The sequence below is a fragment of the Phymastichus coffea genome, unplaced genomic scaffold (assembly GCF_024137745.1).
Source record: "Phymastichus coffea isolate CEN01 unplaced genomic scaffold, Cenicafe_Pcof_1.1 PCOF00032, whole genome shotgun sequence".
NCBI lineage: Eukaryota > Metazoa > Arthropoda > Insecta > Hymenoptera > Eulophidae > Phymastichus > Phymastichus coffea.
In genome coordinates this window covers 2,921,382-2,938,326 of record NW_026706843.1, presented here as the reverse complement: position 1 = coordinate 2,938,326, position 16,945 = coordinate 2,921,382, and the positions used below count along the sequence as shown (strand labels likewise).

At 36.2% G+C, this 16,945-nt stretch overlaps 1 protein-coding gene across 1 annotated transcript; it reads right to left on the bottom strand.

Moving 5' to 3' along the window:
* Window positions 1-13,031: 13,031 nt before the first annotated feature.
* Window positions 13,032-14,804, bottom strand: LOC131663288 (histone-lysine N-methyltransferase KMT5B-like). Its single transcript, XM_058933609.1, has 4 exons — window positions 14,036-14,804; window positions 13,784-13,933; window positions 13,440-13,694; window positions 13,032-13,090 (listed from the first exon to the last, which is right to left on the bottom strand). The coding sequence occupies exons 1-4, from the start codon at window positions 14,802-14,804 to the stop codon at window positions 13,032-13,034; spliced, it is 1,233 nt and encodes a 410-aa protein (XP_058789592.1).
* Window positions 14,805-16,945: the final 2,141 nt, after the last annotated feature.

Sequence of the window (16,945 nt, the reverse complement as noted above, 5' to 3'; positions counted from 1 at the left end):
ATGATATTGCGGGCCGTCGCGTGAGCGTGGCACTGTAAATTGCTTCTCTTGATCTTGCGACGCTGTCGCAGCATCTAGCAAGCAAGCTTGCCAGTTCTACTAGTTACTATACTGCGTGAACCGAATTATAAGGATATAAGGGAATTACATGGTACTCATGGTTTTTAGATACATTACTTTCTCATAATAATTTTAGCTTGATTAAATAGGGCAGGTGTGTCCGCACATCTCTGTGGAAGATTAACATGGCTATATTGTGATAATCAATTCGTCCGAGCTGATCGGTTAGATGATCGTGGCTGCAATGTGATAATCAATTCGACCGAGCCTGCAGAATAACCTCCGGCTACCATGGTATTAATTATTTATACCTTGCGGCAGTCTTACAGATTCGGCGCGCATGCCTAGATGTACAACTCTAATACTCAGCATGAACCGGATTATAAGGACTGTAAATTGGCACTGTAAATTGCTTCTCCTCATCTTGCGACGCTGTCGCAGCATCTAGCTAGCAAGCTTGCCAGTACTACTACTTACTATGAACCGGATTATAAGGACATAAGGGAATTGGAACTCATGGTTTTCGGGTACATTACTTTCTCATGATAATATTAGCTTTTTAAAATAGGGCAGACGACTCCATAAGATGTGTGTGTAAGATGAACGTGGCTATATTGTGATATTGAATCGGTCCGGAACGGCAGCATATCCCCTGGATACCAATGTATTAATTAATTGTACCTAGTGGCGTTCTCGCGTAATCGTGGCACCTGCCTAGAAGTACAACTCTAATACTCGAGATAAACCGGATTATAAGGACACGCAAGATATGGAGGGCATTTGTGGTCTCTAGCCGTATTGCGAATCTCTACAAGAGTCGTGCCAGAGGTATACATTGCTCTGAAATGATATTGAGGGCCGTCGCGTGAGCGTGGCACTGTAAATTGCTTCTCTTGATCTTGCGACGCTGTCGCAGCATCTAGCAAGCAAGCTTGCCAGTTCTACTAGTTACTATACTGCGTGAACCGAATTATAAGGATATAAGGGAATTACATGGTACTCATGGTTTTCAGGTACATTACTTTCTCATAATAATCTTAGCTTGTTAAAATAGGGCAGACGACTCCATAAGATGTGTGTGTAAGATGAACGTGGCTATATTGTGATATTGAATCGGTCCGCAACGGCAGCATATCCCCTGGATACCAATGTATTAATTAATTGTACCTAGTGGTGTTTTCGCGTAATCGTGGCGCTTGCCTAGAAGTACAACTCTAATACTCGACATCAACCGGATTATAAGGACACGCAAGATATGGAGGGCATTTGTGGTCTCTAGCCGTATTGCGAATCTCTACAAGAGTCGTGCCAGAGGTATACATTGCTCTGAAATGATAATGAGGGCCGTCGCGTGAGCGTGGCACTGTAAATTGCTTCTCTTGATCTTGCGACGCTGTCGCAGCATCTAGCAAGCAAGCTTGCCAGTTCTACTAGTTACTAGACTGCGTGAACCGAATTATAAGGATATAAGGGAATTACATGGTACTCATGGTTTTCAGGTACATTACTTTCTCATAATAATTTTAGCTTGATTAAATAAGGCAGGTGTATCCGCAACATCTCTGTGAAAGATGAACATGGCTATATTGTGATAATCAATTCGTCCAAGCTTTCGGTTAGATGATCGTGGCTGGAATGTGATAATCAATTCGACCGAGCCTGCAGAATAACCTCCGGCTACCATGGTATTAATTATTTATACCCTGCGGCAGTCTTACAAAGTCGGCGCGCATGCCTAGATGTACAACTCTAATACTCAGCATGAACCGGATTATAAGGACATAAGGGAATTACATGGAACTCATGGTTTTCGGGTACATTACTTTCTCATAATAATCTTAGCTTGTTAAAATAGGACAGACGTGTCCATAAGATGTGAGTGTAAGATAAACGTGGCTGTATTGTGATATTGAATCGGTCCGAAACGGCAGCATATCCCCTGGATACCAATGTATTAATTAATTGTACCTAGTGGCGTTCTCGCGTAATCGTGGCGCTTGCCTAGAAGTACAAATCTAATACTCGACATCAACCGGATTATAAGGACACGCCAGATATAGGAGCCATTTGTGGTCTCAAGCCGTATTGCGAATCTCTACAAGATTCGTGCCAGAGGTATACATTGCTCTGAAATGATATTGCGGGCCGTCGCGTGAGCGTGGCACTGTAAATTGCTTCTCTTGATCTTGCGACGCTGTCGCAGCATCTAGCAAGCAAGCTTGCCAGTTCTACTAGTTACTATACTGCGTGAACCGAATTATAAGGATATAAGGGAATTACATGGTACTCATGGTTTTTAGATACATTACTTTCTCATAATAATTTTAGCTTGATTAAATAGGGCAGGTGTGTCCGCACATCTCTGTGGAAGATTATCATGGCTATATTCTGATAATCAATTCGTCCGAGCTGATCGGTTAGATGATCGTGGCTGCAATGTGATAATCAATTCGACTGAGCCTGCAGAATAACCTCCGGCTACCATGGTATTAATTATTTATACCTTGCGGCAGTCTTACAGATTCGGCGCGCATGCCTAGATGTACAACTCTAATACTCAGCATGAACCGGATTATAAGGACTGTAAATTGGCACTGTAAATTGCTTCTCCTCATCTTGCGACGCTGTCGCAGCATCTAGCTAGCAAGCTTGCCAGTACTACTACTTACTATGAACCGGATTATAAGGACATAAGGGAATTGGAACTCATGGTTTTCGGGTACATTACTTTCTCATGATAATATTAGCTTTTTAAAATAGGGCAGACGACTCCATAAGATGTGTGTGTAAGATGAACGTGGCTATATTGTGATATTGAATCGGTCCGGAACGGCAGCATATCCCCTGGATACCAATGTATTAATTAATTGTACCTAGTGGCGTTCTCGCGTAATCGTGGCACCTGCCTAGAAGTACAACTCTAATACTCGAGATAAACCGGATTATAAGGACACGCAAGATATGGAGGGCATTTGTGGTCTCTAGCCGTATTGCGAATCTCTACAAGAGTCGTGCCAGAGGTATACATTGCTCTGAAATGATATTGAGGGCCGTCGCGTGAGCGTGGCACTGTAAATTGCTTCTCTTGATCTTGCGACGCTGTCGCAGCATCTAGCAAGCAAGCTTGCCAGTTCTACTAGTTACTATACTGCGTGAACCGAATTATAAGGATATAAGGGAATTACATGGTACTCATGGTTTTCAGGTACATTACTTTCTCATAATAATCTTAGCTTGTTAAAATAGGGCAGACGACTCCATAAGATGTGTGTGTAAGATGAACGTGGCTATATTGTGATATTGAATCGGTCCGCAACGGCAGCATATCCCCTGGATACCAATGTATTAATTAATTGTACCTAGTGGTGTTTTCGCGTAATCGTGGCGCTTGCCTAGAAGTACAACTCTAATACTCGACATCAACCGGATTATAAGGACACGCAAGATATGGAGGGCATTTGTGGTCTCTAGCCGTATTGCGAATCTCTACAAGAGTCGTGCCAGAGGTATACATTGCTCTGAAATGATAATGAGGGCCGTCGCGTGAGCGTGGCACTGTAAATTGCTTCTCTTGATCTTGCGACGCTGTCGCAGCATCTAGCAAGCAAGCTTGCCAGTTCTACTAGTTACTATACTGCGTGAACCGAATTATAAGGATATAAGGGAATTACATGGTACTCATGGTTTTCAGGTACATTACTTTCTCATAATAATTTTAGCTTGATTAAATAAGGCAGGTGTATCCGCAACATCTCTGTGAAAGATGAACATGGCTATATTGTGATAATCAATTCGTCCAAGCTTTCGGTTAGATGATCGTGGCTGGAATGTGATAATCAATTCGACCGAGCCTGCAGAATAACCTCCGGCTACCATGGTATTAATTATTTATACCCTGCGGCAGTCTTACAAAGTCGGCGCGCATGCCTAGATGTACAACTCTAATACTCAGCATGAACCGGATTATAAGGACATAAGGGAATTACATGGAACTCATGGTTTTCGGGTACATTACTTTCTCATAATAATCTTAGCTTGTTAAAATAGGACAGACGTGTCCATAAGATGTGAGTGTAAGATAAACGTGGCTGTATTGTGATATTGAATCGGTCCGAAACGGCAGCATATCCCCTGGATACCAATGTATTAATTAATTGTACCTAGTGGCGTTCTCGCGTAATCGTGGCGCTTGCCTAGAAGTACAAATCTAATACTCGACATCAACCGGATTATAAGGACACGCCAGATATAGGAGCCATTTGTGGTCTCAAGCCGTATTGCGAATCTCTACAAGATTCGTGCCAGAGGTATACATTGCTCTGAAATGATATTGCGGGCCGTCGCGTGAGCGTGGCACTGTAAATTGCTTCTCTTGATCTTGCGACGCTGTCGCAGCATCTAGCAAGCAAGCTTGCCAGTTCTACTAGTTACTATACTGCGTGAACCGAATTATAAGGATATAAGGGAATTACATGGTACTCATGGTTTTTAGATACATTACTTTCTCATAATAATTTTAGCTTGATTAAATAGGGCAGGTGTGTCCGCACATCTCTGTGGAAGATTATCATGGCTATATTCTGATAATCAATTCGTCCGAGCTGATCGGTTAGATGATCGTGGCTGCAATGTGATAATCAATTCGACTGAGCCTGCAGAATAACCTCCGGCTACCATGGTATTAATTATTTATACCTTGCGGCAGTCTTACAGATTCGGCGCGCATGCCTAGATGTACAACTCTAATACTCAGCATGAACCGGATTATAAGGACTGTAAATTGGCACTGTAAATTGCTTCTCCTCATCTTGCGACGCTGTCGCAGCATCTAGCTAGCAAGCTTGCCAGTACTACTACTTACTATGAACCGGATTATAAGGACATAAGGGAATTGGAACTCATGGTTTTCGGGTACATTACTTTCTCATGATAATATTAGCTTTTTAAAATAGGGCAGACGACTCCATAAGATGTGTGTGTAAGATGAACGTGGCTATATTGTGATATTGAATCGGTCCGGAACGGCAGCATATCCCCTGGATACCAATGTATTAATTAATTGTACCTAGTGGCGTTCTCGCGTAATCGTGGCACCTGCCTAGAAGTACAACTCTAATACTCGAGATAAACCGGATTATAAGGACACGCAAGATATGGAGGGCATTTGTGGTCTCTAGCCGTATTGCGAATCTCTACAAGAGTCGTGCCAGAGGTATACATTGCTCTGAAATGATATTGAGGGCCGTCGCGTGAGCGTGGCACTGTAAATTGCTTCTCTTGATCTTGCGACGCTGTCGCAGCATCTAGCAAGCAAGCTTGCCAGTTCTACTAGTTACTATACTGCGTGAACCGAATTATAAGGATATAAGGGAATTACATGGTACTCATGGTTTTCAGGTACATTACTTTCTCATAATAATCTTAGCTTGTTAAAATAGGGCAGACGACTCCATAAGATGTGTGTGTAAGATGAACGTGGCTATATTGTGATATTGAATCGGTCCGCAACGGCAGCATATCCCCTGGATACCAATGTATTAATTAATTGTACCTAGTGGTGTTTTCGCGTAATCGTGGCGCTTGCCTAGAAGTACAACTCTAATACTCGACATCAACCGGATTATAAGGACACGCAAGATATGGAGGGCATTTGTGGTCTCTAGCCGTATTGCGAATCTCTACAAGAGTCGTGCCAGAGGTACAGTACCGTCCATTAATTTTGGATGGGGAATCCATTTTTTGCTCTGACTTCTCACGCGCATATCTTCTTCAATATTTGTCGGAAATTTTTTTTAAAAATATTATTGGAAAGTACTCCTTAAAAGCTTCCTTTTTGTGTTATTAATTATTTTTTATGCCGTTTTTGAGACTGTGAGACCCTTAAGCAATTTTACAATTTTTACAATTTTTTGATTTTTGTTCAACCAGCTACAGTTTTTTTAGTAATAAAATTGGAAAAAAACGGAAAGCAGATATGAAAAGTACTTGCGAAATGCCATATGCAAGTATTTTTCAAAAAAATTTTAAGTCTTTTTGTTGTTAAATTTTTACTACGACAAGTCAATCGCTGCCTTTTTTTTATTACGGAGTATTAAATAAAAAAAAACATTTTTGTTTCAAGCATATTTATTAAAATTATAATTTTAGCATTATAACATTTGGATTAACGTAATCAATGTCGTATGGTACGTATATAATTACATTTTAAATATAGTTTGCACAACAAAATATACAATGAAATCACAACTCTTAGAAATCTTTGAACATTCAACAAAAATATGAAACTAGACTCAATAATAGAACAATAAATTATATATTTACAAGCAAACAAAAAAAAATATTAAACTTTTGATTCGTCGAAAAATTCTCCTTTGGCTTTAATCACAGCTTTACAGATTCTTGGCATTCTTAACACTAATTTTTCAAGCACAGTACGGTCAAGAGAGTTCCAGCTGCTTTCAAGGGCATTCCATAATTCGGAAAGGTTTTGTTTTGCTTTCTGCTTTTTCCGTATTCGTCTATCTAGCTCGTCCCACAATAATTCAATTGGATTTAAGTCTGGCGACTGAGGAGGCCATATCATTCTTTTTAATACTCCATTCTCTTCTTTTTTACTTAAATAATTTCTACACAGTTTTGAAGAGTGTTTGGGATCGTTATCTTCTTGAAAATGGAACCCATCACCAATTAAACGTAATGCAGACGGGATAGCGTGTCGCTGCAAGATGCTGTGATACATTTTCTTATCCATAATACCTTCTATTTTCTTCAAATCTCCCACTTGATTACACGCAAAACAACCCCACACCATAATACTTCCTCCACCGTGCTTGACTGTCGGTATAAGACACTGTTTAGAAAACCGTTCGCCAGGTCTACGCCGTACGTACTGTTGACGTTTGCTGCCAAATAACTCGAATTTTGATTCGTCTGTCCACAAAACTTTTTTCCAATCTTCGATTGTCCAATCTACATGTTCTTTTGCCCATGCAAGACGTTTTTTACGATTAATCGGTCGAAGGAGAGGCTTCTTAGCAGCAATGCGTCCGTTTAAGTTTGCTTCGTGTAAGCGGCGTTTCACTGTTGTTAAACTAACTGGTTTATTCTTCGATGCATTAATATTTGCTGTTATTTCAGGAGCAGTTACTCTTCTATCACGTTTACTCGATACAACAATGAACTCGTCTTCTTTGCTTGACGTTTTTCGAGGCTGTCCTTTGCGTGGGCGATCAGCATTATTTTTGAAATCTCGGTATCTTTGACATGCTCTGTATACTGAGCCATATGACATCCCAAGTTTTTTTGAAATTTCAGAATATGATAAATCTTCATTTCGTAAAGCTACAGCTTGTGCACGCTTTTCTTTTTTCGATAAAGCACTAGTTTTGAGTTTGTCTTGTTTGGTTTCACGTTTTCTTGATCTTTTCGACAACACTTTGCACACTCGATAGTAAGGGACGCGTAATTTTTTTGCAATTGCATGGAAAGAAACACCTAATTTTCGTAAATTTCGAATTTGAGATTGCTCTTCTCTCAATGTCCTCACCCGCTGGAAACCCATTTTCAACTGATGTGTGATATAAACATATCGAGCATTTTCACCTTTAGTACCTCGAAACCAAAGACAGGAGTTGAAAACGTAAACAAACATTACGTGTACTCAAGCGTCGGAGTTCTCATGATCGATTGTTATGTTAGAGAAATAAACCTATAGCTTTCTCTAATTATAACTTAAAACAAAATGACTTAAAATTTTTTTGAAAAATACTTGCATATGGCATTTCGCAAGTACTTTCCATATCTGCTTTCCGTTTTTTTCCAACTTTATTACTAAAAAAACTGTAGCTGGTTGAACAAAAATCAAAAAATTGTAAAAATTGTAAAATTGCTTAAGGGTCTCACAGTCTCAAAAACGGCATAAAAAAATATTTAATAACACAAAAAGGAAGCTTTTAAGGAGTACTTTCCAATAATATTTTTAAAAAAAATTTCCGACAAATATTGAAGAAGATATGCGCGTGAGAAGTCAGAGCAAAAAATGGATTCCCCATCCAAAATTAATGGCCGGTACTGTATACATTGCTCTGAAATGATAATGAGGGCCGTCGCGTGAGCGTGGCACTGTAAATTGCTTCTCTTGATCTTGCGACGCTGTCGCAGCATCTAGCAAGCAAGCTTGCCAGTTCTACTAGTTACTATACTGCGTGAACCGAATTATAAGGATATAAGGGAATTACATGGTACTCATGGTTTTCAGGTACATTACTTTCTCATAATAATTTTAGCTTGATTAAATAAGGCAGGTGTATCCGCAACATCTCTGTGAAAGATGAACATGGCTATATTGTGATAATCAATTCGTCCAAGCTTTCGGTTAGATGATTGTGGCTGGAATGTGATAATCAATTCGACCGAGCCTGCAGAATAACCTCCGGCTACCATGGTATTAATTATTTATACCCTGCGGCAGTCTTACAAAGTCGGCGCGCATGCCTAGATGTACAACTCTAATACTCAGCATGAACCGGATTATAAGGACATAAGGGAATTACATGGAACTCATGGTTTTCGGGTACATTACTTTCTCATAATAATCTTAGCTTGTTAAAATAGGACAGACGTGTCCATAAGATGTGAGTGTAAGTTAAACGTGGCTGTATTGTGATATTGAATCGGTCCGAAACGGCAGCATATCCCCTGGATACCAATGTATTAATTAATTGTACCTAGTGGCGTTCTCGCGTAATCGTGGCGCTTGCCTAGAAGTACAAATCTAATACTCGACATCAACCGGATTATAAGGACACGCCAGATATAGGAGCCATTTGTGGTCTCAAGCCGTATTGCGAATCTCTACAAGATTCGTGCCAGAGGTATACATTGCTCTGAAATGATATTGCGGGCCGTCGCGTGAGCGTGGCACTGTAAATTGCTTCTCTTGATCTTGCGACGCTGTCGCAGCATCTAGCAAGCAAGCTTGCCAGTTCTACTAGTTACTATACTGCGTGATCCGAATTATAAGGATATAAGGGAATTACATGGTACTCACGGTTTTCAGATACATTACTTTCTCATAATAATTTTAGCTTGATTAAATAGGGCAGGTGTGTCCGCACATCTCTGTGGAAGATTAACATGTCTATATTGTGATAATCAATTCGTCCGAGCTGATCGGTTAGATGATCGTGGCTGGAATGTGATAATCAATTCGACCGAGCCTGCAGAATAACCTCCGGCTACCATGGTATTAATTATTTATACCCTGCGGGAGTCTTACAGATTCGGCGCGCATGCCTAGATGTACAACTCTAATACTCAGCATGAACCGGATTATAAGGACTGTAAATTGGCACTGTAAATTGCTTCTCCTCATTTCGCGACGCTGTCGCAGCATCTAGCTAGCAAGTTTGCCAGTACTACTACTTACTATGAACCGGATTATAAGGACATAAGGGAATTACATAGAACTCATGGTTTTCAGGTACATTACTTTCTCATGATAATCTTAGCTTTTTAAAATAGGGCAGACGAGACCATAAGATGTGTGTGTAAGATGAACGTGGCTGTATTGTGATATTGAATCGGTCCGAAACGGCAGCATATCCCCTGGATACCAATGTAGTAATTAATTGTACCTAGTGGCGTTCTCGCGTAATCGTGGCGCTTGCCTAGAAGTACTACTCTAATACTCGACATCAACCGGATTATAAGGACACGCCAGATATAGGAGCCATTTGTGGTCTCAAGCCGTATTGCGAATCTCTACAAGAGTCGTGCCAGAGGTATACATTGCTCTGAAATGATATTGCGGGCCGTCGCGTGAGCGTGGCACTGTAAATTGCTTCTCTTGATCTTGCGACGCTGTCGCAGCATCTAGCAAGCAAGCTTGCCAGTTCTACTAGTTACTATACTGCGTGAACCGAATTATAAGGATATAAGGGAATTACATGGTACTCATGGTTTTCAGGTACATTACTTTCTCATAATAATTTTAGCTTGATTAAATAGGGCAGGTGTATCCGCAACATCTCTGTGAAAGATGAACATGGCTATATTGTGTTAATCAATTCGTCCGAGCTGATCGGTTAGATGATCGTGGCTGGAATGTGATAATCAATTCGACCGAGCCTGCAGAATAACCTCCGGCTACCATGGTATTAATTATTTATACCCTGCCGCAGTCTTACAAAGTCGGCGCGCATGCCTAGATGTACAACTCTAATACTCAGCATGAACCGGATTATAAGGACATAAGGGAATTGGAACTCATGGTTTTCGGGTACATTACTTTCTCATGATAATATTAGCTTTTTAAAATAGGGCAGACGACTCCATAAGATGTGTGTGTAAGATGAACGTGGCTATATTGTGATATTGAATCGGTCCGAAACGGCAGCATATCCCCTGGATACCAATGTATTAATTAATTGTACCTAGTGGTGTTTTCGCGTATTCGTAGCGCTTGCCTAGAAGTACAATTCTTATATCCGGCTTGAACCGGATTATGAGGACAAGCCAGAAATAGGAGACATTTGGGGTCTCAAGCCGTATTTCGAATTTCTACAAGAGTCGTTCCAGAGGGATACAATCCTCTGAAATGATATTGAGGACCGTCGCGGGACCGTGGCACTGTAAATTGCTTCTCTTGATCTTGCGCCGCTGTCGCAGCATCTAGCAAAGCATGCTCGTCAGTAATACTAGTTTCTATCCTGCGTGAACCGGATTATAAGGACATAAGGGAATAACATGGTACTCATGGTATTCGGGTACATTACTATCTCATAATAATCTTAATTTGTTAAAATAGAACAGTCGTTTCCATAAGATGTGTGTGTAAGTTGATCTTGGCTGTAATATGATAATCAATTCGTCCGAGCCTTCAGAATAACCGCCGCCTACCATGGTATTAATTAATTATACCTTGCGCCAGTCTTACAAAGTCGGGGCGTATGCCTAGAAGTACAACTCTAATACTCAGCATGAACCGGATTATAAGGACACGCCAGAAATAGGAGGCATTTGGGATCGCAAGCGTATTGCGAAATTCTACAAGAGTCGTGCCAGCGGGCTATATTACTCTGACGTGATATTGAGGGCCGTCGCGTGACCGTGGCACTGTAAATTGCTTCTCTTCATATTGCGACGCTGTCGCAGCATCTAGCAAGCAAGTTTTCCAGTACTACTAGTTACTATACTGCGTGAACCGCATTATAAGGACATGAGGGAATTACATGGAACACATGGTTTTGGTGTTCATTACTTTCTCATAATAATCTGAGCTTGATCAAATAGGGCAGGCGTGTCCGCAACATCTGTGTAATAGATGATCGTGGCTCCATTATGATATTAAATCGGTCTGATCCTGTTACATGTACCTTGGCTACCAATGTAATAATTAGTTATACCTATTGACGTTCTCGCATAGTTGGCGCGCATGCCTACAAGTACAACTCTAACAGTCTGCATTAACCGGATTATAAGGACACATCAGAAATTTTATTACCATATTCATTGTTTAGATACACTAAATAATTAATATTCAGTCAAGCCTCCGTAAGACTGCATGTAATAACGTCCAAAAAAATGCCTCAGTTCGCCACTGCGCGCGCTTTGCTAGTTTCGCCTATCCCCTCCATCCGGCCGCACATAGCGAATAAGATGTAAATTTTTTAAATAATATTATATTTAAAGACTTGTATTTCAACACGCCCTCAGCGGAGCCAAGGTAATAGTGTTGTGGCTGTAAAAAGTTTATGCCAATAAAAATACTATTGAATTGAATCGAATCGTATTTGGGATCGGATTTAGGGAACGGTCGCACGGTTTTTCATGGTCGATATAACGACCTATTACAAACCGCTCCTGTTAATTGTACGTTCATCGAATTAAATGCTCATGTTCCGCCGATGTTCGTGTTATTATACTGTTTAACAAGTAACAGAATTGAAAGAATATTTTGAAAAGCGTTTTGGCTAATAAAATTTAGTTTCAACGAGTCAGTTATAATTAAAAATATGTTTCTTGAAGAAGTTTGGAACAGATTGTGGAAAATTGAAGCTTTATTTTTTATTAAGAAAAACAATTTACTAATGGAGTACGGAGCTTTCGTCTACTCAAAGTCTTATTGTCGTTCCAGCACGATCCGTAAAATTTCTTCTGAACTACGCCTCCCTTCAAACTTATGCATGGCAAAACATCTTGAGTGTTGATGACAATTATTTTATGATTGGAAGTCTTTGGAAATTATAAATATAATAAAGAAGTTTTAGATTAAAAGCTTTGGTTTCAAGCACTTTGTAGTCTTTAAAATCTGGCTGGATTCTATTCAGTAATATGTGTTGAAGAACGAGTAATCCAGACGAAGATGTTTTTAAATAAATTCCGTTCAATATGTGATGGATGGAGTACAACTGAATATGAATACAGTCAAAATTTAAATGGAAGATAAATTATTGCAAATATTTTTCAGTGAGATAAACAAATTTTAAATTTGCAATATGATTTTTATTCATTGTCCTTATTACGATTCAAAATTGTACTTGTATACAAATTACGGTCAAAGGACTGAATATTTTCTTGATTAAGGGATAACTAGCAAAGCTTTAAGTTTTACCAAATTATAATTATTTAAAAAACTGCTATTGATCTTATACAATATATTTTCAATTTTTACTAAATATCAGCACATGACAAAAATATTTTATTATTAATCAGGTATTAAATATTTATTATCAATTTTTAATCGATATTTTAAAGCCTAATAAAACAATAATTGTACATATAAATGTCTTTCTTTACATTAAAAAATTCATACCGCTAAGTTAAAGGCTGAGTACATTTTCATAATTAATAATTACATAGATATATAATTTTAAAATATCAATTTTATAATAGGCTTTAATTTCTTTTTTACTGAATATATGTTTATATATATATTTCAAAATTGTAAATATTAAATATTTACAATTTTTTCAGCATTTTTGATACAGTGAATTGCAAACAAAATCGCCGATGGTGCCACATAGTGTCACTAGAAAACATGGAGAAACAATTATCACACTGAATTTTTAAAACTTCTTGGGTTGCATCTACTCTAACTTTTACAGCTGGAATCTCAATTTTCGTTAGTATTTTAAAATGTGCTAGGCCCTGATTACGTATAAAACTAATTGCACATGTTTTTAAATTACTATTATTGGCAATATATCTACTAATTATATCTTTATCAGCATGAACTTTGATTAAGTGCTTTATGAATTTATATGTAAAATTGTTACAAAATAAACAAAACGTATAGCCATCCTTCTTCTTGACACTGTAATAATTGACAACTAGTGTGTCAAGTCTCATTATTTTCACACAAGCCTCTTTAAGCTTACTATCAGATTTCATATCTAAAGCAGAATAACTTTTAGGAGAGCTTTCAACAGATTCCTTATCGAAACTAGATTTACTCTCTAGTTTACTGTTTGAATAAAAGCTTGAGATTTCATCAGGCATATGAATATGCTTAGGATCAATTTGTTGAATGGTGCAGTCTTTAATAACGAGCTCATTCTTAAATTGTTCTACATTGTTTTCATCAATTTGTTGAACAATACTTTGGCTTTCATGTAGATTGCAACCACTACTACCTGTAATACATTTGGAAATTAGTTGTGCTTCAGTGTAGTTCTAATACCTAAGTAAAAAAAAAAGAAAAATATCATGAAAATATACTTACTTTGGTGCACGCTAGAAGGTATGCTGGCAATTTTTGATTGGAAATCCATCTTGTTAGAAACAAAATTAACTTCTCTTACGTTAATTTTATGCAATTTATTATTAATTACATATTCATTATTTTGGACAATGTTTAATTCTCTGTTTTTGCCTAGAGTGATTTTATAAACATTGAAACAAATTGTATGCATTCAGACCTTAGGTAATTTTTTCACTGATACAATCTATCTAATAATTATAAGAGAATATTTACCTCCAGAAAAAAAACCATTATCATTCATTTCACATGTAGCACATTGACATTCTTTGTTATTGGGTCCAAAGTAATTTTGACCATAATATGTGACTAACTCTTCATCTTTTTTTATTTTCCTAGTAGTTAAGATAATCAAAAGATGTTTCGAAACTGTGAAATATATACAATTGGGATAACAATCATGATTTACTAGTGCTGCAGTTCCTAACATCAGTACTGGATCATTATTTCTTGTCCTTTGAATAATTGAAAAGTTAAGTTTTCGTTCTCTTAACAAATCTTCTCTTTTCGTATCCATAGTTTTATAAATTCCTGCTAAACATCTTATTTTAACATTCTTATCAATATCTGTTTTGGCAATGAGTTTGAGACCATTTTTTTCATTTTCATAACGCCTACATTCTTGAATATTTACTAGAGAATCAGAAGATATTGTTCTTAAATAAAATCTCATGGGTTCATTAACCCAGGTAGAATATTTGATGCTAAAATGATAATATAATTTATGCTGCTGAAATAAAGTTTTCAATGCTTCTTCTACTTTTCCAATTTCTTTGTCATTAATCACCATTCTTTTTAAAATAATTTTCTCTGCAGCCTTTTTGTTTTCGTCAGTAAACGAACTGATAGGATGTATTTTGCGAGTTACTAATCCTGTATATGAATCTAAGATAGTATACTTCATCAAATCATCTACTTGCATTAATGCCCAGCTGCTCATACCAATTTTTTTATGCTTCTCACTTTCCAGTTGTAATTCAGACATTTTTTAGATACGTCAATTCTACCTATATGGTGCAAAATATGAGACTCTTATTTGTTATTTAAAATCATCATATGTAATATAAGTTCACAATTGATCTACTTGATCTACTATCAATAAAAAGTTGTACTTTTTATTGATTACAAGCAAAAATAACACAACTTACTTCGTTTGATTATATTTATATAAAAAAAAGTTTGATACGCTTAATTCTACAAATGTTTCTCAAGAATGTTTAAGTATATCAGGCGCCTCTCAGATTCTAACCCAATAACTACTTCAGTACAAGCCAGAATAAAAAATTCAAATTTACATTATTTATTATTTGTTTACGAAAGCAAAAGTAGCAAAGTTGATATTTTAAGATTCAAACAGCATCTGACTCTGACATGAATATCTATTCCAATTGTCCGCATTCCAGCTACACATAGCTTGACTCAATGTCTCAATCCCACGGTTCTTAGGCAAATATATATAAGAACCTCTGAGACTCCAGTATATTTATACAAAAAATTGGTAAGTACGATATTTAAAAAATTCTTCGAGATTTGCTCGTTACATGTTCATTGTTAAAAAAATAAATTGCTTTCAAATTGTGTTCTTCTTGTAAATTAATCGACTTGTTTCAGTTTGATGCTATGATGAAAAAAGACTTGATGGAATGTTTACCTTTGGGTGCAAATGACGAAATACATTTACCATCAAATAAAATGATCAAGATGATGTGATGTGATGATAAGAAATCCAGGGTTACTTCCAAATAGAAGTATTTAACATATATAAAAAGTTTTTTGAAAAATCTTATTACGCAGCAACTTTAAAATAAATAAATCATACCTGAAATTCAAAATTTTTTGTATATTTTTTAAAGAATTTTGTCATGAACGAATTATTTTTAACTTAATTTAGTATTGGGCATTTGAAGGTATTTGAGATTTTGAGATGTCATAAGCTTGAAAGTATATAAAGAATTACTAAAGAATTTGTAATATGAATACCGATTACTCTATTTTTATTTTCTCTTCATTTAGTTTATGATTTTAATATATATCAACACCATAATTTAAAATGTTTGTTGCAATATTTTAATATTTAAAAAATGTTTTATAGTTATATATTTAGACCAAATCAATAATTATGAATAAAAAGTAAATTGTTTACATATTATTTCTTAATGGTTCTATTTTCGAAAAAATTCCTTGACTGTAGAAATTATAAAAATAGTAAAAAGTTATTGATATATAATGTGATAAATAGCAACATGTTACATTTAAAAAAAATATTCAGCAAAAAGATATGATTTCTATAAAATTTAATCTAATATTAAAAATATATAAGTGTTAACATTTATTTTGAATATTACCAATATAAATAAAATAAAGGCCAATCGTGTGATGATTGGAATTAAAGACATCCATCAATTCCATCTGATTGAGATTAAATAAAAGTTACGTAATTCATTTTTATCCTGTAGATTCTATAAACAAAATAATGAAATACTTATTTGTGATATGTGACAATTTTTGCTAAACATTAAAAATTGAATGAGTTTATATTTCTTTAAATTAAAATAATTTCACTAACTTTTGAGCTTACGTAATGTACATTTTAATTATTTGACTATGATTTTGAATACAATATAAATTATTATGTAATATAAAATTAAAAATAGAACAGCAAGTTTTTAAATTCTTTATTTATTCAGAAATTAAAAAAAAATAATTTGACATATAGGCTGTCTTGTGAAACACATTAGCATTATATGCATTATGATAACTTATAAAATAAGTTTTTTGAATCTCTGTTCTCAGTGCTCAAAATTTATAGTAAATTTTTATCAATATGCTAAGATAATAAAATTTTTATTACTTTATTTTATATTATTAACTTTTCTTCAAAATAGGTTTTCTTAATAACATTGAATATATTTTTAATATATAATTACTAAGAGTATAACAATTACAATTGTAATTTGGAAGAGCCATGATAAAACATTATTAATGTTAAACTGACATGTAACGCCTAAATCTAATAATTTTGATCATTGAATGTTTTAAAGCTTTAAAACAGCTAGAAATATATTAATGAAAACAAGCAATAAGTTAATACCTATTAGGTATATACTGCACTAGTTATTACAATAA

Excerpts from the sequence above, each read along its gene's own strand:
- LOC131663288 (XM_058933609.1), bottom strand. The coding sequence starts at position 14,804 with ATGTCTGAATTACAACTGGAAAGTGAGAAGCATAAAAAAATTGGTATG. Across the intron at positions 13,695-13,783 it reads ACCTTCTAGCGTGCACCAAA|GTAGTAGTGGTTGCAATCTA; the intron begins GTAAGTATATTT and ends AATGTATTACAG. Across the intron at positions 13,091-13,439 it reads TTTAGATATGAAATCTGATA|TGACACTATGTGGCACCATC; the intron begins GTAAGCTTAAAG and ends CATGTTTTCTAG.